The sequence below is a fragment of the Vespula vulgaris genome, chromosome 17 (assembly GCF_905475345.1).
Source record: "Vespula vulgaris chromosome 17, iyVesVulg1.1, whole genome shotgun sequence".
NCBI classification, from domain to species: Eukaryota; Metazoa; Arthropoda; class Insecta; order Hymenoptera; family Vespidae; genus Vespula; species Vespula vulgaris.
In genome coordinates, this window is record NC_066602.1 from 4,805,069 (window position 1) to 4,825,134 (window position 20,066).

General features: G+C 36.0%; 4 protein-coding genes across 9 annotated transcripts; 1 reads left to right on the plus strand and 3 right to left on the minus strand.

Moving 5' to 3' along the window:
- Positions 1 to 647: 647 nt before the first annotated feature.
- On the minus strand, positions 648 to 1,610 carry LOC127070280 (uncharacterized). Its single transcript, XM_051008020.1, has 4 exons — positions 1,402 to 1,610; positions 1,170 to 1,324; positions 943 to 1,071; positions 648 to 867 (listed from the first exon to the last, which is right to left on the minus strand). The coding sequence occupies exons 1-4, from the start codon at positions 1,481 to 1,483 to the stop codon at positions 748 to 750; spliced, it is 486 nt and encodes a 161-aa protein (XP_050863977.1). The 5' UTR covers positions 1,484 to 1,610; the 3' UTR covers positions 648 to 747.
- LOC127070277 (uncharacterized) lies at positions 810 to 14,981 on the plus strand. 4 transcript variants are annotated; one of them, XM_051008015.1, is made up of 22 exons: positions 810 to 983; positions 3,550 to 3,710; positions 3,776 to 3,985; positions 4,418 to 4,619; positions 6,060 to 6,220; positions 6,301 to 6,432; positions 6,528 to 6,707; positions 6,852 to 7,097; positions 7,181 to 7,582; positions 7,839 to 8,048; positions 8,182 to 8,345; positions 8,508 to 8,655; positions 9,070 to 9,184; positions 12,385 to 12,444; positions 12,516 to 12,640; positions 12,753 to 12,893; positions 12,992 to 13,196; positions 13,288 to 13,436; positions 13,556 to 13,771; positions 13,876 to 13,977; positions 14,052 to 14,127; positions 14,187 to 14,981. In XM_051008015.1, exons 1-22 carry the CDS (start codon positions 953 to 955, stop codon positions 14,195 to 14,197), a joined length of 3,447 nt encoding a protein of 1,148 aa, XP_050863972.1. In that variant the 5' UTR covers positions 810 to 952; the 3' UTR covers positions 14,198 to 14,981. The 4 variants fall into 4 exon arrangements, 1 of the variants encoding a protein (XP_050863972.1); XR_007784450.1 differs by lacking the exons at positions 12,753 to 12,893; positions 12,992 to 13,196; positions 13,288 to 13,436; ... (2 more) ...; positions 14,052 to 14,127; positions 14,187 to 14,981 and adding an exon at positions 9,873 to 11,736 and having other exon boundaries at positions 878 to 1,044; positions 12,516 to 12,585; XR_007784449.1 differs by lacking the exons at positions 810 to 983; positions 12,753 to 12,893; positions 12,992 to 13,196; ... (3 more) ...; positions 14,052 to 14,127; positions 14,187 to 14,981 and adding exons at positions 2,494 to 2,845; positions 9,873 to 11,736 and having other exon boundaries at positions 12,516 to 12,585.
- On the minus strand, positions 14,732 to 16,652 carry LOC127070278 (uncharacterized). 3 transcript variants are annotated; one of them, XM_051008017.1, is made up of 4 exons: positions 15,732 to 16,652; positions 15,224 to 15,639; positions 14,972 to 15,112; positions 14,732 to 14,877 (listed from the first exon to the last, which is right to left on the minus strand). In XM_051008017.1, the coding sequence occupies exons 1-4, from the start codon at positions 16,424 to 16,426 to the stop codon at positions 14,732 to 14,734; spliced, it is 1,398 nt and encodes a 465-aa protein (XP_050863974.1). In that variant the 5' UTR covers positions 16,427 to 16,652. The 3 variants fall into 3 exon arrangements, with proteins under 3 accessions (XP_050863974.1, XP_050863973.1, XP_050863975.1); XM_051008016.1 differs by having other exon boundaries at positions 14,972 to 15,133; XM_051008018.1 differs by having other exon boundaries at positions 14,735 to 14,877; positions 14,972 to 15,107.
- A 151-nt stretch (positions 16,653 to 16,803) lies between these two features.
- LOC127070279 (uncharacterized) lies at positions 16,804 to 19,906 on the minus strand. Its single transcript, XM_051008019.1, has 4 exons — positions 18,623 to 19,906; positions 18,178 to 18,540; positions 17,704 to 18,007; positions 16,804 to 17,625 (listed from the first exon to the last, which is right to left on the minus strand). The coding sequence occupies exons 1-4, from the start codon at positions 18,755 to 18,757 to the stop codon at positions 17,366 to 17,368; spliced, it is 1,062 nt and encodes a 353-aa protein (XP_050863976.1). The 5' UTR covers positions 18,758 to 19,906; the 3' UTR covers positions 16,804 to 17,365.
- Positions 19,907 to 20,066: the final 160 nt, after the last annotated feature.

Below are 20,066 nucleotides of genomic sequence, written 5' to 3' on the forward strand. Positions count from 1 at the left end.
AAAATTCCTTATTGGCTTGTTAATCGTAATTTGTTATCTACCAATTGAAGATAATTCTTCACCGAACATCGACCAATTAGCTCGCTGGAAATAGCTCGTACGTCACTCTAAAATGGCGGCACCTTCGAGAAAAACGGTTTCTTCATTTCTTGCGCGGGAATTGTGCTTTCTCACATGAACTTTTATGTCTCGTTAATTAACGAAAAATTTCTTCAAATAAACAATAACAAAGAAATATATATATATGCGAAATATATATGAAATGTATATATCTATGGATTTGGAAAAACAGTAGAGTACTTAATAATTTAATTATTAATTGTTATTGTTTCTTCAAATAACGCTGGCTTATTAATTGATTAATTAACAACATGAAATATTCTTAAAAGTTAGATTGATCTTTTAAAGAGGATTAGAATGCTTCGAGAATAATTATGAAGATCGAGGGTCGTTAAATGAATTCTACGAAGTAAAAAGTCGATATTTTAGTAATTTAAACTTTAATATGAAATTATTATACGATCGTTTATACAAATGATATTTTGTTTCCGACAAAATATATTTTTCGGAAAATTTAATTTTCGAATTCACTTTTGTAAATTTTCCAAAAAGCTTTATTTTTTTTGACAAAATATCGTGTTGAAAAATACGATTTTTTCAGAAATAGTTTATGGATAAAAAGAAAGATTCGAAGGAATAAACATAATTATTAATTTAATTTCATTAATCTTTCTCTTGATCGAACGATCATACGTATAGCGTGACAAGACGATTCACAGCCTTATCATAACTGTCGATATCAGTCCTGACGCAAATGTCCACTCTCGTGAATTTCTTTCCTTTAATGTTGCTGTCAAAATCACGTGCCTAATATGAAAACATCAAGATCGATTTGTTGGAAAAAAATTGTTCAAAATTAATTTTAATCGTTTCGATACACACTTGTAAAGGAATGCGCCTTCCAAAGTGCTCGTTTAATTCTGGTATGCACAAATTAGAGCCATATTTGAGATCCGTACCTATCAAGTCCATGCTAGCGCTAACGTAAGTCTCACGTCCATCTATGTAATCCTAGAATGAATTAATTTTAGCCGTAGTGACAACTGTGTGATTATTTTACACTTATTTATTTTGAAGAGCTTTTAATCCAATCGTAAATGTTTACGAACCTGTAAAGTTTTTAATTTCTTTCCTCTGATGTCCAAATAATCGATTTCGTCGTCACTTGTATAGTCTGGATAATATGCGGTTAAAGTAACATTGTGATATGAACGTCCGCTGCATTTAAAATCGGTTCTATTTAGATTAGCATCCGACGGTAAGCCTGAGAGAAACACGCTCGTTTAGAAAGTAGCTATAATTCGACAAAAATATTATAAAATGGTTGAAGATTATAATTACCACCGATCATAAGAATAAGAAATGTCAAGAAGATCAATAAGACTTTAAACATTTCGAACTGCTTATTAAATCGTTCATACATGTTCGAGATAAAGTATGAGACTCCTTTCCACGATTTCTTTCCACGATAAATCGGAACGTTGTTGCAATTGTTTCGTAAAGAAAATTTGCAAAGCTTTCATAAATTTTGTGCATACAGTTGTGCATTATCGGCATTTCTCTGGATGGATTACTTAATCCAGATGTACTCTTTCTCGTGCTTTTTTTATTTTATCAATCGATTATTGTTTATATTCTCATAATTTCTCATTCATATTCTTGAATATTTATAGAAGAATTTGTAGCATTTTCGTACGATTATCCAAGACTTAGGAATGTGGTCAGAAGATGGATTTAAATAAATTCATGTATAGACATAAGTCTAGAACTGAAACTGCCATCACGTAAATATTCATTTATTTTGATTGACGTTTGCTAAAATATGTACATGAAATAACATACAGAAGCTATAGCAAGTGAAAAAGAGAGGGAGAATCGATCGGGTAACCCAAGGATTCCCCCATACGATTGGTATCTCTCGTATTGATCAACGGTCATTTCTTTTGCGCATGATTTTACATCTTTCGATAATATACGACTTATTCGAACATGTGAATGAAGGTCGTTGTAACGAGAATATGGGAATGACATCTCCTACGTTATCTATAATAACAATTAACCAACTATGATATTGTTATTGATATTGCAAAGTACAAGAAATGTACTGTCAATCGTTGCTTCGTTACAGTGCTCTATGATCGTCAGCGAGATACTTAAAAAATTTCGTTTTCTTTTTTATAACGAGATTGTTTATATCGTAAAGAGATTCTACGATATTACGACATCCTCGATTATATTGTTAAAAGTTGCGTTGTGTTTTGAATATAAATTGGAGAAACGTTTGATCGTCCACATCGATTTAAGAATCTTGTCTTTCTTTGCTCTACCCCGACATATCATGGAAGTAGCTTTGTTTTGCAAGTACAGTCCCTCGTGAATAATAGAAGGCAAGTCTACAGGTAGAGAGTAGGACGAGAGGTAGAAAAGTACGTATCGGCAGTCGCACGCGGAGACCCGTAGGTTCTGTTAGCGTGATTAAAATCGGTTATCTTTTAATACCAAAGTAGATCGTCGAAAACAGAATAATTTTGATACATGATGTAAGAGGGAGAGAAGTAGTTCAATACGAGATTGTAAGAAAGCCAAAATTGTCGCTTATTCTTCGATATAGTTTCACGTGCGCGTGTGTACTTATGTGTCTACGAGTGTGAGTGGGTTAACTGGAGCACGTGTACGTAGCCAATTAAGAAGAAATAGTCGAATCGAGCCAGTGGATTTTCACATTTTTTTTTTACCTTATATTTTAAATAGATCTGAGTTGTGTGAAACACTCTTGCTGCTCAGCGTGAGTATTGTTTCAACACGACGTATGACTGTTTTTCAATTTTAAATTCTAAAATAAACATTTTCTCTTCAAAATGAAAATATTCATGATTAAGCATCCCTGACCGGACACCAAAGTAAATGGGTTTACAGGTGGCGTCGCCACGTCGTTAACAATAAAAGACTAGGCGCTAAGAATCGCATTTCAAGCGTGACGCCTCGTCGTCTCACATCTTCCATCCGGGAAATCTATGACAGCGGCTCGTGATTTTTAGACATTGCATATTTAAGTACACTGCCTAATTCGTTTTTTTACTTTAGAAAATGCTTTAGAAGGGACTTTTTCGCATTAAATATGATTTATAAACTTGTTAACATTTAAAGAAATTTAATGTTTCGTTATGAAGGTACGGATGTTGACCTCTTCTATACCGTGATGCTTAATATTATAATACGACTAATAGTACTATATTTTCTTAGTACGTTCTTGTAACAACAGAATATCATTATCCTTTTTAATTGCCGTTCTATGATTATCTTGTGATCTGAAATAAGAGATATGGATAACGCAGAAGTTTAGTCGGATAAGCCAACAATGAGAAACATAGCTTCGTTTATACGTTAGATTAACATTATAACGACTCATAATATCTATTATATAATAACATATCGTATTAAACACGTGGATTTTATTCGAAATGATCGATTGAAAACGATTGTTCGTAGGATTCCAAATGAATCCGACAACATTGAAGAATTGGTTGGTACGCGGGGAGCTCGAGAAGCTTGAAAATATTGTATTGGAGGGACGTGGCGCACGTTTGTTAGGCGAACATTCTCCAGATCTTAGAACCCGTGTCTTCCTGAAGGGACTCCCGAATTACTTGGTAAGATGAACTTCACAATAACATTATACACATATATCGAAAAATAAACCAATTTCATTTCGCAGACGAAGATATCACAAACTCACGACGCGGTTACGCGAGGTTCCTTGGTAGAAACTCAGAGAATCGTAACGGAAGAACCAAAGAAAAAGTTGGCTATCGCAAAAGATCCTTCCGGAATCCCACTCATTCACAAGGCGATTTATCATGATCAACCAGAAATAGTCGCATGGCTTGTACATAATTACCCGATCACGACTCAACAAAAGGACAAAGTGAGTTGTCGATAATGAATTCGCAAAAATGCATAAGCTTAATCGCGTCGAGCCGGAATATCAATCGATCGAAAACAAATATTCGAAAATACCCTCTGGCGCTTTATATTCAACATAGTTCTCCCATCGCGTGACAGAAATAATATCGGAAAGTATGAACCACCTGTTTTTGCCCCGAACCATTCGATATCGCGTTCAGTTGCGCGCATCCTTTTACTCTCGGTAGTTCTTATCTCCCTTTGGAAGTTAAAACATCAGACAAATTTTCTTTTTCTTCGAGCTATTACGAACTTTGATATATCGTTAATAACGAAATACATACGTAGATACATCCACTTTTTAAGTTGCTAGATTAAATAGTTTATTTCCCTTACGTGGACTCAAAGTTCATATAGTTGTGTCGATACGCCATTTTTTCTGTTTCCCTTTCAGGAAGGTAGAACGGCTTTACATTATTGCGCTGCCTGTAGAGATCCTGGCACGGTGTGGGATATTTTGATAGAGGGTGGCTGCGACGCCAGTGTTTGCGATAAGCGTGGAAATCCGGCGGCTTATTATCTGGAACACAGTTCCGAAGTGGAGTTAGCCGAAACGGAGAAGATGTCTTATCGCAAGACCAGCACTACGAAAGAAAGTGAGCGGACATTGAAACTTTAGACATTTTATAAATGCTTAATTGGTTGTAGTTATTCAGAAAACTCACAAAACGTTAATAGCTCCATTGTCGGTCAGACTCAATAATTTTACGCTAACCTTGCGGATATACGTACAACTTGAGAATTTTGTTCCTTCTCTTATATCCCTTGTATACCTACATATGGTCTAATGACCATCGGAAGATCGATTAAGTGTAAATTCATAAGGTAGATAAATTGTGTTCTTCGTATCAAGGACGCACACGAAAGAAATTAAAACTAAAGAAATTATCAAACGATCCGTTGTTAGTTAACGTAAGATTGATCGCAAGATAATTCGATTTTTGGAATTAACTTAAAACATATTTCGTCAATCGAAGAACACTTTGCGTTTACGAATTACCAGTCGTTTACACGGATAATTTATTTACCAGCACAAGGTTTACAACAAAATGTTTATTCAGGGTGCAAAGGTGACGACGCCCCGTAAAGCGTTAGCGATATCACGAGGACCGTGTACTATCTTGCTTCTTGAAATATTTATTACGTCGGGATCGAACACGCTATTCGTGCATCGACGTACGAAATATAAACACGAATCTGAGTTTTTTGGAGATAATTCAAGTGTAATAGAAAATATTAGAAAGAAATATTAGAAATATTAGATATTTATAATATTAGATTTGGATAGATTTGATGTGAAAGTAATTATCAAGTCCTTTCCCGTGATAAAACTTGTTTTAATAAAGAATCGTATCGGATACATCATTTCTATGGTTTTGTCAATCTTGTAATATTAGCTTCGCTAAGCATTTTTGTCTATTTCTATTTCCTGCTTAGTTAAATAATTAACGAATTCGCGAAGCACGCAACTCGAAACCAACGTTCCAAGTTCCAACGTTCATAAATACTTAACGGAATGTGTCTATGTATCCATTGTGTAAAAGAAGGTCAGTGCTTACTCACTCGACGTTTTATTCGAAGTAATTTCATTTGGTTGCTTTGCTTATAATTATTAATGTCATTTTACAAACACGAGTTTTTGTTTGATATATTATGTGCTCTATATAAAGGTGATACGCGATCGCTTCTTCCCATAAATTTAATTTATAAAAATTAAATGTATTAACCCTTAAAAACTATCAACGATGAAATTTCATTTGAGCGATTTTTCTTTTAACGTTGTTGAAAAACTTTAGTTTAGACCACTAGTTTTATAAGGATTTCTAAATCGTTCAAGTAAAAAACATTAATTTCGCGATATGAAGAATCCACTATTCATGCTTCGCATAATTTATCGATTGCCAACGTGAATCTAAGAAGAGAAAAATGACAAGAACGCTGGTTGACAATGAGTAAATAGAAAATAAAAAAATGTACGAAATCTATCGATGCCTGACGTCGTCGAAATGAAAAATCTGTTAACCGTTTGTCCGCAGGCTTTGACTTCAAGCCTTCCAATATAAGAATATGGATTCATAATCGGGATATTAGAAAATTGCAGCAGGTTCTCTGGGAAGGTCACGGTGGCAAATTACGCCGCGAGACGAGCAACAATCCGAGGGTGAAGAAGTTTTTGGAAGCAGTACCTTTTATAATGGCAAGTATTCGTTTATTGGTGGTTGATCGATGAATATATCGACGAGTAAACAAAATAAATAAGGCCGCAATTGTTTACAGGGTACCGTGAAAGATGTACACTCAGCGACTGTGAAAAACGATTTGCAAGGTTTGAAAAAGAAATTAGAGGATCCAGTCTCGCCTATTATTTTATGTAGCAAAGATGCAAACGGTTTGAACGTTTTGCACAAGGTATTTTAATGAATTGATAAAAATCGACGTTGGAATATATATATATTATAATTTCTATCATCTCGCGATTATGAAAACTGTGCATAATCATTCAGGCTGCCGGATTGGGTTATCTGGAAGTCGCTCGTGAAATCCTTGAAAAGTATCCATCGATAGTAACGGCCCAAGACAATGAAGGTAAAACACCGTTACATTATGCGTCTGCGTTGAAGGACGACGGTGCCATGTACAACCTATTGACCGAGTATGGAGCCGATGAAAGCAAATTAGATAACGTTAGTATAAGCGTGGGAAAGACGAATATTATAACTTTGTTTTTTCAATTTTCATATCTCACTTCATTCCTTTTCATTCATATTCATATTCATATCTGTATTCACATTCGTTTAATCTCGTTTAATAACGATGGTACTCATCAGAAACAGAAGGCAGCCGCTTTTTATAAAAATCGTCCATTCGATGTGGACCTTTCCAATCTAGTCGTGGTACCGGAAGCGCCTCGAGTATCGGGAATGTCCTATCCAAAAAATTGGGACTGGAGAATCTTGGAGGTAGCTGAAACGTTTGTACGTCCTCCAAAAAAATCGCTAAGCGGCAATGACGTCGACAGTGCATTTGAAAGCACCGAATCATCAATTAAGAGCTCAAACGAGATTACCGAGAATGTACGTAATCGATCATTTCTTAATTAAAACAATTAACAGTAATATGCAATTAATCGACTTTTGATTACTATCGACATGGTTAGGCGAAAATAGTCGAGGAACCGAAGAATGATTCGATGATGGAAGGAGAGGGTCTGTCCGAGCCTACGGCCGAAGAAGTCAAAGAGAACGAAGAAACGGAAGAAAAATCGTCCGATGATGATGTAATCACTGGCGCGAAAGAAAATGAGAAAGACGACGCAGAAGACGATGAGATAGACAACGCGAAGGACGAGGAGATAGACGACGCGAAAGATGACGAGAAAGACGACGAAACGACGGAAGAAATAAAGGAAAACAATGCAAAAGAGCAAGCTCCAGAGATCGAGGAATCTGATAAGGTCGAGGATACAACGAATGAGCCGATTGTTACCGATCCAGAGGAGAGGAGTGATCCTAGTACGGGTGACTCTGGAGTCGATGATCCAACGAACGAAGATGATCAGGTATAAGCATTGTCAAATTCAAATTTTCTCTGATAAACATTAGGCATATAATATATGTATTCTACATACATATTTTCTTTCGCCATTCTGACGCGACACTAATAGATACATCTAAGTACCTATGCGCGCTTTACATGCGGCACGATCGATCCGAAAGAAAGGATTCCCACGTACGATTATTATCTTTCACATCGATCGGCAAACGGTGTCTATGCAGACGAGTTTTCACCTAGTCGTATTCATTCCTATCTACCAGGTCATAGTCGGTGAACACGAAGAGTTACCAGAAACGGAATTGAACGAGGGTAGCATGATTCTGGATCCGGAAGTGGAGAATTTATTGGAGAACGGAAATATGGAACAATTGGCTGCCTTGGTATTGAACGGCGAAGGTAGACGACTTGTTGGTCGGCAATCAAATAATCCCGAACTTCAGGCTTTCATCGACAACGTGCCTGCTTATATGGTAAATAAATCGACAATAGAATTATTTTAATTGGTAATTGGATGTATATGTAATATGGATCGCGGATAAGGGAATCACCTACGAAGAAACGACACCCGATTTACTTAGGTGTTCTCATGCGTTTAATTTAAAGGGAAAAATTCACGCCGTACATATGGCAGCGAGAGAAGGGAATCTAAGAGATTTGCAAAGTGCATTGGATCGTCGTAAATTTGCCATAGCAAGGGACGGATCGTCACCTCGTGGTGCAACGCCTCTTCACGTCGCAGTTGTCTTTGGGAATACCGCTGTTATCAGGTCTGCTTTATCGGAAAGATATTTCATTAGATATCTACACACACACACACACACACACACATACACAAATAATCGATTTCTCGATAGCTTAAAGTATTTACATCTATTTTCATCGATTTAATGCCAATAGGCTCGTTTAAAAGTTTATGTTCCGCTCGGTAGATATCTAGCAGGAAGATTCCCGGAAACAGCACATGCGATCGATCTCGACGGTAGAACTCCTTTGCATTATGCAACAACGCTGGCCGACAATGGACATTACTACAATCTTCTTCTTAATTTGGGAGCGAATCCGCTTGTAAAAGACAATGTGAGTACACGACTTTGTTCGTAGCTTTTTGTCAAAAATGACATATTTCAAAATTCAGATTCGCATAGAATTTTCTTGCATTTATGGGCAACAATTTTTTAAAACTACTGAACGAAATACGGTATTTCAATTTCAATTTAAATATTTGAATGTTTTATAATTTTATTCCCGCATTGGAATATGAATGAGGATCTGAAATCTCATAAATTACTTGTCACAGTAATACGTTTTCTGCATTGTAAATCGGCATCAGAGTTGCCAAAAGGGCTTAAGATATTTTATGTGACATTTTCTATTCTAATATCGATGCAAATTAATATTAAAAATTATCAAATATTCAACTTTTTTCACATATATGTGCATTTGAGAACTTCTATTTATTGCGATTACATTCTCGATCGATTTTTCATGTAGTTAGGAAATAAGGCGGATCATTACAAACTAAATCAGGATGACCTATCACACAAAAGATTACTTCGTGATTTCGGAGCCAACGAAAAACTCGCTGAAGAAATGTTGACGGACAAAGGTATTTAAATATTGCAACACACTTGCGAAATTAGTTTTCACTCACGAGACGCCGATTTTTCTTTTCAAATTACCCAAATATTATCCGATACATTCTTTTTTTCATACATGAAAATAAATACATAAAAATAAATTCTTTGTCGCATCATATATATATATATATATATATATATATATATATATACATATATATATATACATACATATATATGTATATGTATATGTACACGCGTGTCAACACACACACACAATAAACATCTATTACGTTTGTCTATCAAGAAATTTCAAATTTGGAATCGGTAAAATTTCGCACCATTTCATTTATCGCATTTTATTATCTCCCTCTAATGAATACTAATATATCTATGAATTAATAACCGATTGAATGTAATATGACAAGTAGCTTAATTTAATATTCAGGAGTTATTAAATTGTACAAATCGCGTATAAAACCATGTCTGATTTATCTATTATACTTAGCCGATCATAAATAGTGGCACTGAATTTTTATCAGAATTCACAAAACACACATACAACCAAATCTTAGAGATATGTAAGCACATTCCATGGTTTTAATTAATACACACGTGGTAATTATCTTAACCATCTACCGACGTTCGTCATTTCGCACATCGGCACCTGTTTCATTCGTATCCTCTCACGCTCGGTCTCGCATGGATGAGAAACAGTACCCGGAGGAGACAAGTACTCGGCGCGACGAGACGCGAGCGAACCAGAAACATTGGCAACCTTGGAGAGATGCTTCCGCTTGTTGGCTGGCGCTAGACGAAATTCGGCTGCTAGGACACCCTCGAATCCTGGTACACTGCTTGGTCGTTGTCTGAAACGGCCGATATTCGATCGCATAAAGCACCGTGTGACACGCATGGACCACAATCTTTTTGATGTTATCTGGCCCGCTTTTAAGAAATACGGTAATCCTACCGCTACTAGCAAGACCAGCGATAGTGGCCACTCCGTCGTGAGCATGGACGATACTGTCGATAACGAAATCATCATCGTGCCTGATTACGAAAGCTATGTGGTCTTTGGCGAACTTTTCGATCCAATTATCAGAGAGTTGCATTGCCTAACAGCGAGCGGAGATATTCCGGACCATCCGTCAACTCGTTTTTTCGATATGTACGATTCGGCCGATGGCAAAGGAGATTATATAGATGAAGCAGCCGTGTCTGCTTTGGAAAATTATGATTTGGATCCATCCGCAAAGTACGTTCAGGCCGGCATCATTGAATGTTGCAGAAATCTTGAGGATTATACTCTACCGTTGACTCTTACCGTGAATCAACTCGAAGACGTCGAACGGGTGCTAACCAGCGAGTTTATGAGCCCAGAAATTTCCGTGATAATGGCGGAAGGTAGTAGCGAGGACGAGGCTGGAAATTATTTGACTTTGAGCGAACTTTTAGATCAGCCGAGTCCATTGAGAGCCCAATTGGCAGCAGCGGGTCTCTTGCTGCCCATAACAGAGTTCGAAATCCACGATGCTAGACGACTTCATGGTAGACATTGGCCGTACGGCCGTGGAGTTTACATTACTGCTGCTGGTGATTTGGCAGCTTGGGTCAACGTTCAAGATCATTTAAGAGTGATATCTCGTACTACGGACAACAGACCAGGCCTAATCGGCCGAGCCTACGTAAAATTAGCCAAAGTGATGCGCCTATTAGATCAAAGATTGCGATTTAAGAAGGACGTTAAATTTGGTTTCCTTAGCTCCAGACTCCACGCAATCGGCAACACGTTAAAATTTACTCTGATCATAAAGTTTTCCGAATTGTCGAAAGAACGAGATCATCTTAAACATTTATGCGTCGTCCGTGGACTCAGCTTGAGCAATACACCGCGCAAGGATACTTATAAAATATCCAATCAGCAATGTTTGTCAATTTCAGAATTGCATAGCTTGCAAGACTTTTCAAGGGCTATTTCAAATATTCTCTTACTAGAGAAAGAATTAACATTGAACAATTCTATCAGAATTGCCAGCATGATCGCCGGTATTTTTCGGAAAAAGACCAATTCGAGAGGACATCGATCTTGATCGACGACGAAACGACTCAATCACGATCGACGGGGACGACAAATTTCCACCTTGCAAGAGAGATAATGATTCTAACAGAGTATCGTCGACATCGATCTATTACGCTTCTAAGAAGATAAAATTTTAGAATCATTTTTAAGAGATCTTTTATGCTGATTATTTTTGTGACAAATTCATTTTATTCCTCTTTCACAGTCCGAGTTATTAATAATTGCTTCTTGTAGTATACAGAAAGAAAGAGCTATCGAGCGAGCGAGCGAGTGAGCGAGAGAGAGAGAGAGAGAGAGAGAGAGAGAGAGAGAGAGAGAGAGAGAGAGATTTTTAAACTCTTCTCTACAATGTGTTACGTTGGAAAGATGTGTGAACGTTGTCTGACTCTTCCCGTGCATCGGACAATGTTATTCAGTTAAAGTAATTATTTTAGTAAAATAAATAAAATATTGCGTGCTTGGATTATTTGCCGAGAAGAAGGTCGCATTTTTTATTAGGTTAGTAAAACATTGAAGGCAAAAAAAGCTAATAATATTGTTTCAACACATTGTTATCGCACTGATTGTTAAAAATGTGCTTCTTATTTCTGTGCGATCATATTATATGTATTGTAAAATAACCGTCGAGAAGTTTATTTAATGAAATTTTAAGCGACAGTTTATTGTTTACAACGGAATGAATTTTGACGAACATTTCAATGAACATTTTAATGTTTCTCGAAAGCTTAGCTTTTCTTGCTTTTATCATGCACGTGTCAATGTTCACTTGAAGGAAGAACAACGCTAGCACATCTTTCCAATATACTTACATATGTATGTGTGTTCGTTCTTCATGAATGACTTGTAATTCGTGATTCAATTATTCTTACAAATATACCGTAAACTTTTGTCTAATATAAAATGCAAATTCTATCGTTTATATGATCACTGAAACACCAATTTCTTGCTTTTGCATATTGAAATTGAAGAGTGCTGTTGAAGAAAAAATCAATACTATGTAATGATTTTAATCACGATTTTAATCACGATTTTAATCACGATTTTTCTTGCACTTTTTCATTTCGCATATTATTTGTATTAAATTATATTTATTATATTTTATTTAAGCTATATATATTGAACGATAAAAGAGAATATATTTTTCAGATGATAATCAACTCGATATTCCTATATTTCGCACAGAGGAAGGTCGTTATTTAGCATCGTGTAAGTGCAACTTGTATCGCGCGAAAATTTTCACATAAGAAAAGTTTTTAACTTTGAATACATTTTGGCAGCTTTAGGTGATCCATTGATCAAGGGTCTAACTGAAGTGGCGAATGCACGTCCGAACGATCCAGTCACGTATTTGGCGACTTATCTATACAATTTTGCTAGCAATAATAAAAGTGACGATCAGCAGGTCTGTATTTATGCAATTAATGTCATGTAGCACCATTCCTTTTGTGATATTTGTGTACAATATATATATATATATATATATATATATATATATATATATATATATGTTACAGGAATCCAACGTTCTGATAATACCGGAACGTGAAAACGAATCTCTTGATAATCCTGACAATGAAAACGGAGACGAGGATGCAGGTTATCCTCAAAGTCCAGATTCCGATGTACCAGAATCAACCTTTAGCAACCCAAATAGGGTATGTTATTCAATAATCAAACAAAGTATTGGGAAAGTTTGCAAAGATATTAAAATATGGAAAAGCGTATAAAGTTAAACTTATCCTTTAATTTGCAGGATGAGCACGGACAAAGTATGATACACTTTGCAGCGGTACGTTCTTATTCGAAAGACGGCTTGTATCATCTTTTGCAAGAAACACAGGTCAACGTTGGATTTAGAGACGAAGTTTATCGAACAGCTAGGGACGTTGCGGAACAAGCTAATATCCATGAGAATGTCGAAGAGATCGATCGTTGGGTCGTCTATTTGGCCGCAAGAGGTAAATAAGATATTTGTCGTTGACGCGGTGATGCATTACGTTGTAGACAACCGACGAACGTTCTCTCCATAGCTTTCATTTTTTGTCGCAGGTGAAACTGAAAAGCTGGTGGAACTTTTGCTGGAAGGTTACGATCATATTCTTGATGCAGAAGACGATAAAATGAATATCGTTGACGTCGCAACTCAGAGGGATCACGAAGCGACCGTGCAATTTTTACAATCTATTCCTAATTACGTGGTAAACGAAAATACACAATTTGAACGACTTTGTGCTTTTTTCTTTAAAATCATAGACACATGGGCACATAGGTACGTAAATAATACCATACATACACATATTTAATTTTCATGCCTTAGGATCAACGAGAGACTACGCACCGTGCGATACGTTTCGCTAACGTCGCCAAAGTGAAGGAACTTTTAAATAAAAACAATGGCGGTGGGAAGTTATTAGCAGTTGGAAAAAATATAACAGGTCGATGTGCACTTCACATCGCTGTTCTACGAGAAAATGAAGAGATTGTTCGATTAATAGCAAATACGTATCCAGAAACGTTGCGAATTGGCGACAATGTGAGCGTTCATCCCTCAACGTTCGAAAGAACGAATGATCGTCATTGACTATAATTGTCAGTAAACTAATCGTCCTTCCTTATTTTATTTCATTTTATCTTCAGCTTGAAAGAACTGCTCTCCACTATGCAATGGGAGTACCATCGGTTGAAATATTAAGCAACATTCTCATAAAAGCGGGCGCGAAACGAATCGTCAAAGATCTGGTACGCTTTTACAGAAATCGCTTTCTATTTTAACCGTAGGAAATAAAGCAATGCAGCTGATTGATATTTTTCAGAAATCACGACAACCTTCGTACTACTTCATGAACAAATCGGATATCGAGAGACTGCAGGAGGAGGAAGAAGCGATGGGCAAGTAAATATAAATTATAAAAGATGCTAATCAATAAGCACTGTATTTTTATTCACAGATACTTTTTAGTCAAGTTTATTGGAAATATATTACCTACATAGTGTACCGAACGCAACGGCGCACAATAATACTATCATTATCACTTCGTTAAAAACACATTCATTAATAATTGGAATAATTTAAGTACTTATGGCCATGTAAGTCTAGCAATATATTCCTTCAATTTTTTCTTTTATCCTATCTTGGCTATAGCTATAAGTTATTTCCTTTCTTTTTTATCGGATATTTTTAATTTATTATAATTTAACCACAATAAATAACTCGGACAAAGTAGAGGAATAATCATCGGTAAATCAGAATGATGTAACGTACGAAACAATATTAATAAGTCGATATTGTATAATGTTTACGCGTATGTGAATACTTTTTATAATCCCAGGATTAATGTTCGTGCGATATGGTATTGGTCCAGACTAACATACACACATAAATGCAACACTTGTAAAAGCATAGTACGCGTGTATCTAAGACAATGAATCTTACTTTAAAATTATTTAAATCGAAATATGAGCTTAAAACCGAAGGGTCCTTTACTCACGATGATTACGTCAATGATCTCTTTTTATTTTTAATTTTTCGTTTTATTTTCGTCCTCTTACCGTCGTCCCCTTGGCCATCGTCCGAATTGTCCTCAATAAGCTTTTGCCATGGTGTGGGGTTTATAAATGCCGGTTTTGCCGCTTGATGCGCTATATAAAAGAACAACAGGGCAAGCTATCGAAATAAAATAAGACAAATTTTTAATGATAAGAAAAGATAAACGAAATAAAAATGTAGACTAACGAAGTAATCCTTGCGTCGCTGGTTTAGGCCGATTTTTTGACTTTTCTCGCCACTCCTCGTAAGCTTTCAAGCTCTCCTCCTGCCTCCTTTTCCGTTCTTTCTCGTCCTGTTCTTCTTTCAACTGCTGTGCTTTTTGCTGTGCTATCGTAAAAACGTTAAATTCTTACGAAAAGAATATTACAACTTGGATATGCAGCTTGGAATTAGAACGTGATGGTTCGATTAATTCTAATTCTAAATAGCACTACTTACCTTTCTGTTCCTCTTCTTTTTTACGAGCCCATTGTCGTAGGCACAAGGCCTTTGCGACTACCGCTTTCTCCTCCAATTCTTTCAATTGCTTTTCTATTTCCATTTCCTTTTCAAGGGCCGTTTTTTTATCCGCTTCCTCTTTCCTCTTCTTTTCTGCCCACTTGAAAAAATTCTCCTTTTCCCTCCTCTCCTTTTCTTCCTTTTCGCGTGTCAATCTCTCCTCTTCCTCTCGTTTCTTTGTTTCCAGCATTTCCTCTTCTTCTCTTTTTTGTTGAAGATACATCTGCTTTTTGCGTAACCATTCCTCGTGAGCACTCTTTCTAGCCAGTGAGGATTCCTCGACCATCTGAGAAGCTTTTGAGCTGCCGATCGATGCTGTCGATATATGCACGACTCTGTGGCCGTTCATAATATATCTGAAAGAAGGAAACAAATAGCGTTAAAAATACATATAAAAAGCAGCAAAGAAAAATATAGGATTAATCAAGTTTAGCGACATGTAACATACCTCTGTACTTCTGGTTGATTCTTTTGCCTGTCGTTGATGTCGAAGTCGTTCGGCGACGATCGTTGATGATCATTGTTCGTTTTATCAGTGATTCTACATCGTCGTTCGACCCGATGAGAAACTGGCTTGATGTTAACGATAGATTCGGAATGACGGGCAGAAGATTTGTCGATGGATGAAGTTGCGCTTGACGTAGAAAAGTAGCAGCGATAAGTTTCTGGCGACGCTATTTCATCACCAGCAAAATCACCGGACGAAGGAACTAATGCTTCCTTCAAGGACAAGGAAGAGAGCCTATCAGCCATTCTTGTAGCTGTATCACCGCTATTAACCTCGATGAATCGCTTGCTTGTGCCAGTATCGTTCAAGATCTTGGTCTTGTTCGTATGGTCGACATGTATCCTGATGTTCATCGTCTCTTCCTCGTCGTCTTCGATGTTTAGAGATTCCGCATAAATAGCTGGATTGATATAACGAACCTCTGGTCCGGAAAAGGAGCTTTTTAATTTTTGATGGCAGCGAGGCTCCAAGATATCCTTGTCGGTTCGATGACTTTTATTCAAAACATTTGGATATTTGGAATTTAATGTTGTTGCGCTACTATATACTTTGTCAAGATTTTCCTGATGCAACCGAAAGCAGTTATTTTTTTCTTTTCGATTGAACAAACAGTTTACATTGTCATCAGCAGCCATCGTTGCAATTATCGGTGATAGATAGATTTTCTACGAGATTGGAGCTTTTAGGAAACTCGAAGATGCTCACATAAAGATATTTATCCATCCTATACTCGATGTTTGATGCGCTCCGTTTATTTAACAGCAATCGAACTTTAATAATATGATATACGCGATAAATCGATCGCTTTTTTCACGAGAAGGTAAACAAATTACTTTCCAAAAATTTCCAATATTCCTATATATACAGTACGTCTTTATAATATCGATTTTTAATTGCTTTTATTGGTAGCTAATTATAAAGTAAATATCGTATTTTCTTTTTAACTGATATTTATTTGTTTTAAACAAAATTGAAATAAAAATTGTGTTTATTCTTCGTTAAAGAAAACAACTTTTTCGATCTTAATCGATATTCATGACTATTTTGCATTTATTGTAGATTAACTTCACAGATCATCGCGTGCCAATACATTAATAATTACGTAAGTACTGTACAGTCGTTTTCATTAATTCTGTAAAGAGAATTAATACTGAAGGCGAACGACTTGTCTTTCTCAATAACTTTCTCCATATTTTCATAGCATTAATGTTAATAGTGACTAACATTGATATTCTGTAATAAATTGTTTTATGATATTGGTATGTATGTTTGTGCGCGCGCGCACGTTTTTATTTCATAATAAAGCTATTCGAAAAGGCAGTAGCAGAGTAAGAGAGAGTGAGTGAGAGAGAGAGAGAGAGAGAGAGAGAGAGAGAGAGAGAAAGAGAGAGAGAGAGAGAGAGAGAAGAAAGCCATTCCAATTATACAATAATACTTGTTATCTACAAAATTTATGAAAAAGTCTGTACTTTGTTTTATAACTAATTTTTTTCTATATTCTTTAATAAAATTGTGCTCGATCAGCGAATAATATAAATTATTAATCTAAAATAAACTGAGATCGCTCGAAAATATCAACGGTCGGTCGATACAAAGCTTTTAGAGTTAGATTCTGTGACATTGTTCTGTCTTGCGATAATAGCATATTCTTCTATAATCTCCTCGGATTGTATCTTATTGAAATATGTTTCTCGTTCCTGGTGTGTGTAACAGGTATCGTCAAAATTGAAATATAATCCCAGAACGATATTCAACGCGGATGTATCATACGCGTGGCAACCGGAATAACGATATTGTGGTCTTTTATTAAATCGACAACCTGCAGATTGGGCACCTGAAACATCCATCGTTATTACGTGCATAATACTCAATTACTAAAGATTAATATGAAAAGTGTGATATAATTACAAACCTATAGGGCAAATACAATCTCTTGTCAGTGCGCATTGAACCCAAGGTAGCATTACTTTTTCCCTAATCTCTTTTGTGTTTCTAATTACTATATGCGATGCTCTTATAAGAGGAAGGAAAAAAAAACCCTCTGCTGATGTGTGAAAATACTCGTACATCTTTGGATGAGTTAAAGAACTAATGGCGTGCCTGGTAGGCCAGGTTAATACTCCTGACTTTGGAAAGAGATATTTTGAAATGTCAGATGAATTTAACCGTACGTTTGAATCCATGTATAGAATACAACCTAATGTATTCAAAGCTGTCTGTAATAGTAATATAATATAATATAATTGATACGTAATGTAATTTAACATAACATCATTGAGAGAATTCATTAATCTCTAATAATTGCCAAAGAAGAAATAATATTACACACACATAACACACGCGCGTGTATATACACATACACATATATATATAAATAATCAATTACTTGTATAATTAAAGGTCTGTAAACGTGTAATCTATCATCTTCTACGTGAGCTGGAAATGGAGTCAAGTCGAAGTGAATCACATTACACCTTGTAGAGTTACAAGTAGCCTTGATACTTTGGAAAGATTCTTCATTCAGACCAACGCTATAAAGTACAATACTATTATTTGGCAAAAAGTGACTGACATTTCTAACAAAGCCATAGGCATGTTGTTCGCTTCCTGGCCTTATAAGAGTTACTACTGTCACATTCTGAGGCTTGAGACTTAGAGGTGTCGTACTTGTTTGGCCATCAAGACCAAGTAAAGCTAAATACTTTGAATCTGTCACTAATCGTTTTTCTTCAACATCTTTCAAGTTTTCCTGCAATTTTAAAATATAATTATAGAGATCTTTTCTTTCTCGCAATATTATGTAGATTTAAGATTTACGATAAATAGGATACCTGAAAATTCCGTAATTGTTTGTGAGTTTCTGTAACAAGAGTTTGTATAGAAGGTCGTTGATTGCTGAAAGCAATAAAAAGGATGCTGCTCCCTGCTATGCAGATTAGCAATAATAACAGTCCCTTGGTGCGCATCTCTCATCGTTTGTATGGATTTATTTTCAATTTTGAAACAAAAATACTGATATGCTATTGCTTGCATCAAGCTCGCCCTTGTGAGCTTAGGTTATGCATAAACCACGATGATGGTATAATACATATATGAAAATATATAGTGATGACATACAAACACACCGCGCGCGCGCATACATACATTCACACACACACATCACCAACTTTCTCTCTCTCTCTTTCCACACGACGCGCGCGCGCACACACACCACATACACACGCGCGCGCGCACGCTAGCTATCAGCTGGTCACATTGCTTGCTTATAGTCACAGAGCTTTGGTTATATATTTATATTCCAAGTAAAATACTATATAGATTAGATTAAATGTTTTTTCTTGATAGCTTGTGTGTTTATTTCTAACATCTACGTTATTCCTACGTTCCTGTCCACTGCTGCTGCAGATACGAATCGACCCACGGTTCTCCTAAAGGTTTATTCCCCACTACGAATTTCAATTCTGCTTACATTCGAAAAATAAAATGAGGATATTGAAATATCACATGGCGACATCTAATTTTTCTCGTTCATGTTATCTCTTCTTCTTCCCTGCTCGTACAAGATTTTAAGTTATTTGGAGTAATTAAACTGTTCGAGAGGTTTTTCCAAAATTCGTCGCTTAGAAATTTTTGCTATCTTTCGTCTCTTATAGCAAAAATATAGTCTTAAAATATAGAAGTTTCTACAGGATATGAAACCACTAACTTAAATTTAATACTATCTACATTATATATCGTAACATTACGAGAGAATGACTGTCCTTTCTAAATGCAATTATTTCGATGCTTTTTTAACTAGCTTTAGCTCCGCCAGCTGTACTTCTTTCGTCATTTATGTAAATTCATGAACAAAGTTTGGTGAAAAATTTTTCCGATCTATACAAACAAATATATGAAACAATATTCATAAAAACCTTAATTGAGAAATTAAATTCAATGTACGTGCTTGATTAAGGTGCATTAAATGCGCGATACTGTACTGGCTGACAAAGTTTTCTGCGAGCGATGCTAGAATGTATTTTAATCAATTCGGACGATGAATCATCTTACAGCTACCTCGACGACTTTGTCTACAGCAGCCATTACGCTCGATATTAAGAAGTAGCGTCATTTTTGAAATTTTCAGACTTCAATGATTTATATAATAAATTTTACACACAAATATATAATTCAGAAGCATATAAGTAATCTTAAGTATTGTTTAAATATTGTCGAAGTAAAACCATATATAAGATAATTTTACACTTTCGTGACTGGCTAATTTTTAGCGCTGTT

Coding starts and splice junctions, on each gene's coding strand:
- LOC127070277 (XM_051008015.1), top strand. CDS start 953: ATGCGCCTTCCAAAGTGCTCGTTTAATTCTG. Junction 12,445..12,515: donor AGGTCGTTATTTAGCATCGT/GTAAGTGCAACT, acceptor ACATTTTGGCAG/CTTTAGGTGATCCATTGATC. Junction 13,772..13,875: donor CGTTGCGAATTGGCGACAAT/GTGAGCGTTCAT, acceptor TTTTATCTTCAG/CTTGAAAGAACTGCTCTCCA.
- LOC127070280 (XM_051008020.1), bottom strand. CDS start 1,483: ATGTATGAACGATTTAATAAGCAGTTCGAAATGTTTAAAGTCTTATTG. Junction 1,072..1,169: donor AGAAATTAAAAACTTTACAG/GTTCGTAAACAT, acceptor AATTCATTCTAG/GATTACATAGATGGACGTGA. Junction 868..942: donor GAAGGCGCATTCCTTTACAA/GTGTGTATCGAA, acceptor TTTTCATATTAG/GCACGTGATTTTGACAGCAA.
- LOC127070278 (XM_051008016.1), bottom strand. CDS start 16,426: ATGGCTGCTGATGACAATGTAAACTGTTTGTTCAATCGAAAAGAAAAA. Junction 15,640..15,731: donor AATCAACCAGAAGTACAGAG/GTATGTTACATG, acceptor TCCTTCTTTCAG/ATATATTATGAACGGCCACA. Junction 15,134..15,223: donor AAAAGAAGAGGAACAGAAAG/GTAAGTAGTGCT, acceptor TCTTTTCGTAAG/AATTTAACGTTTTTACGATA.
- LOC127070279 (XM_051008019.1), bottom strand. CDS start 18,757: ATGCGCACCAAGGGACTGTTATTATTGCTAATCTGCATAGCAGGGAGC. Junction 18,541..18,622: donor AACAATTACGGAATTTTCAG/GTATCCTATTTA, acceptor TTAAAATTGCAG/GAAAACTTGAAAGATGTTGA. Junction 17,626..17,703: donor AGATTGTATTTGCCCTATAG/GTTTGTAATTAT, acceptor TGGATGTTTCAG/GTGCCCAATCTGCAGGTTGT.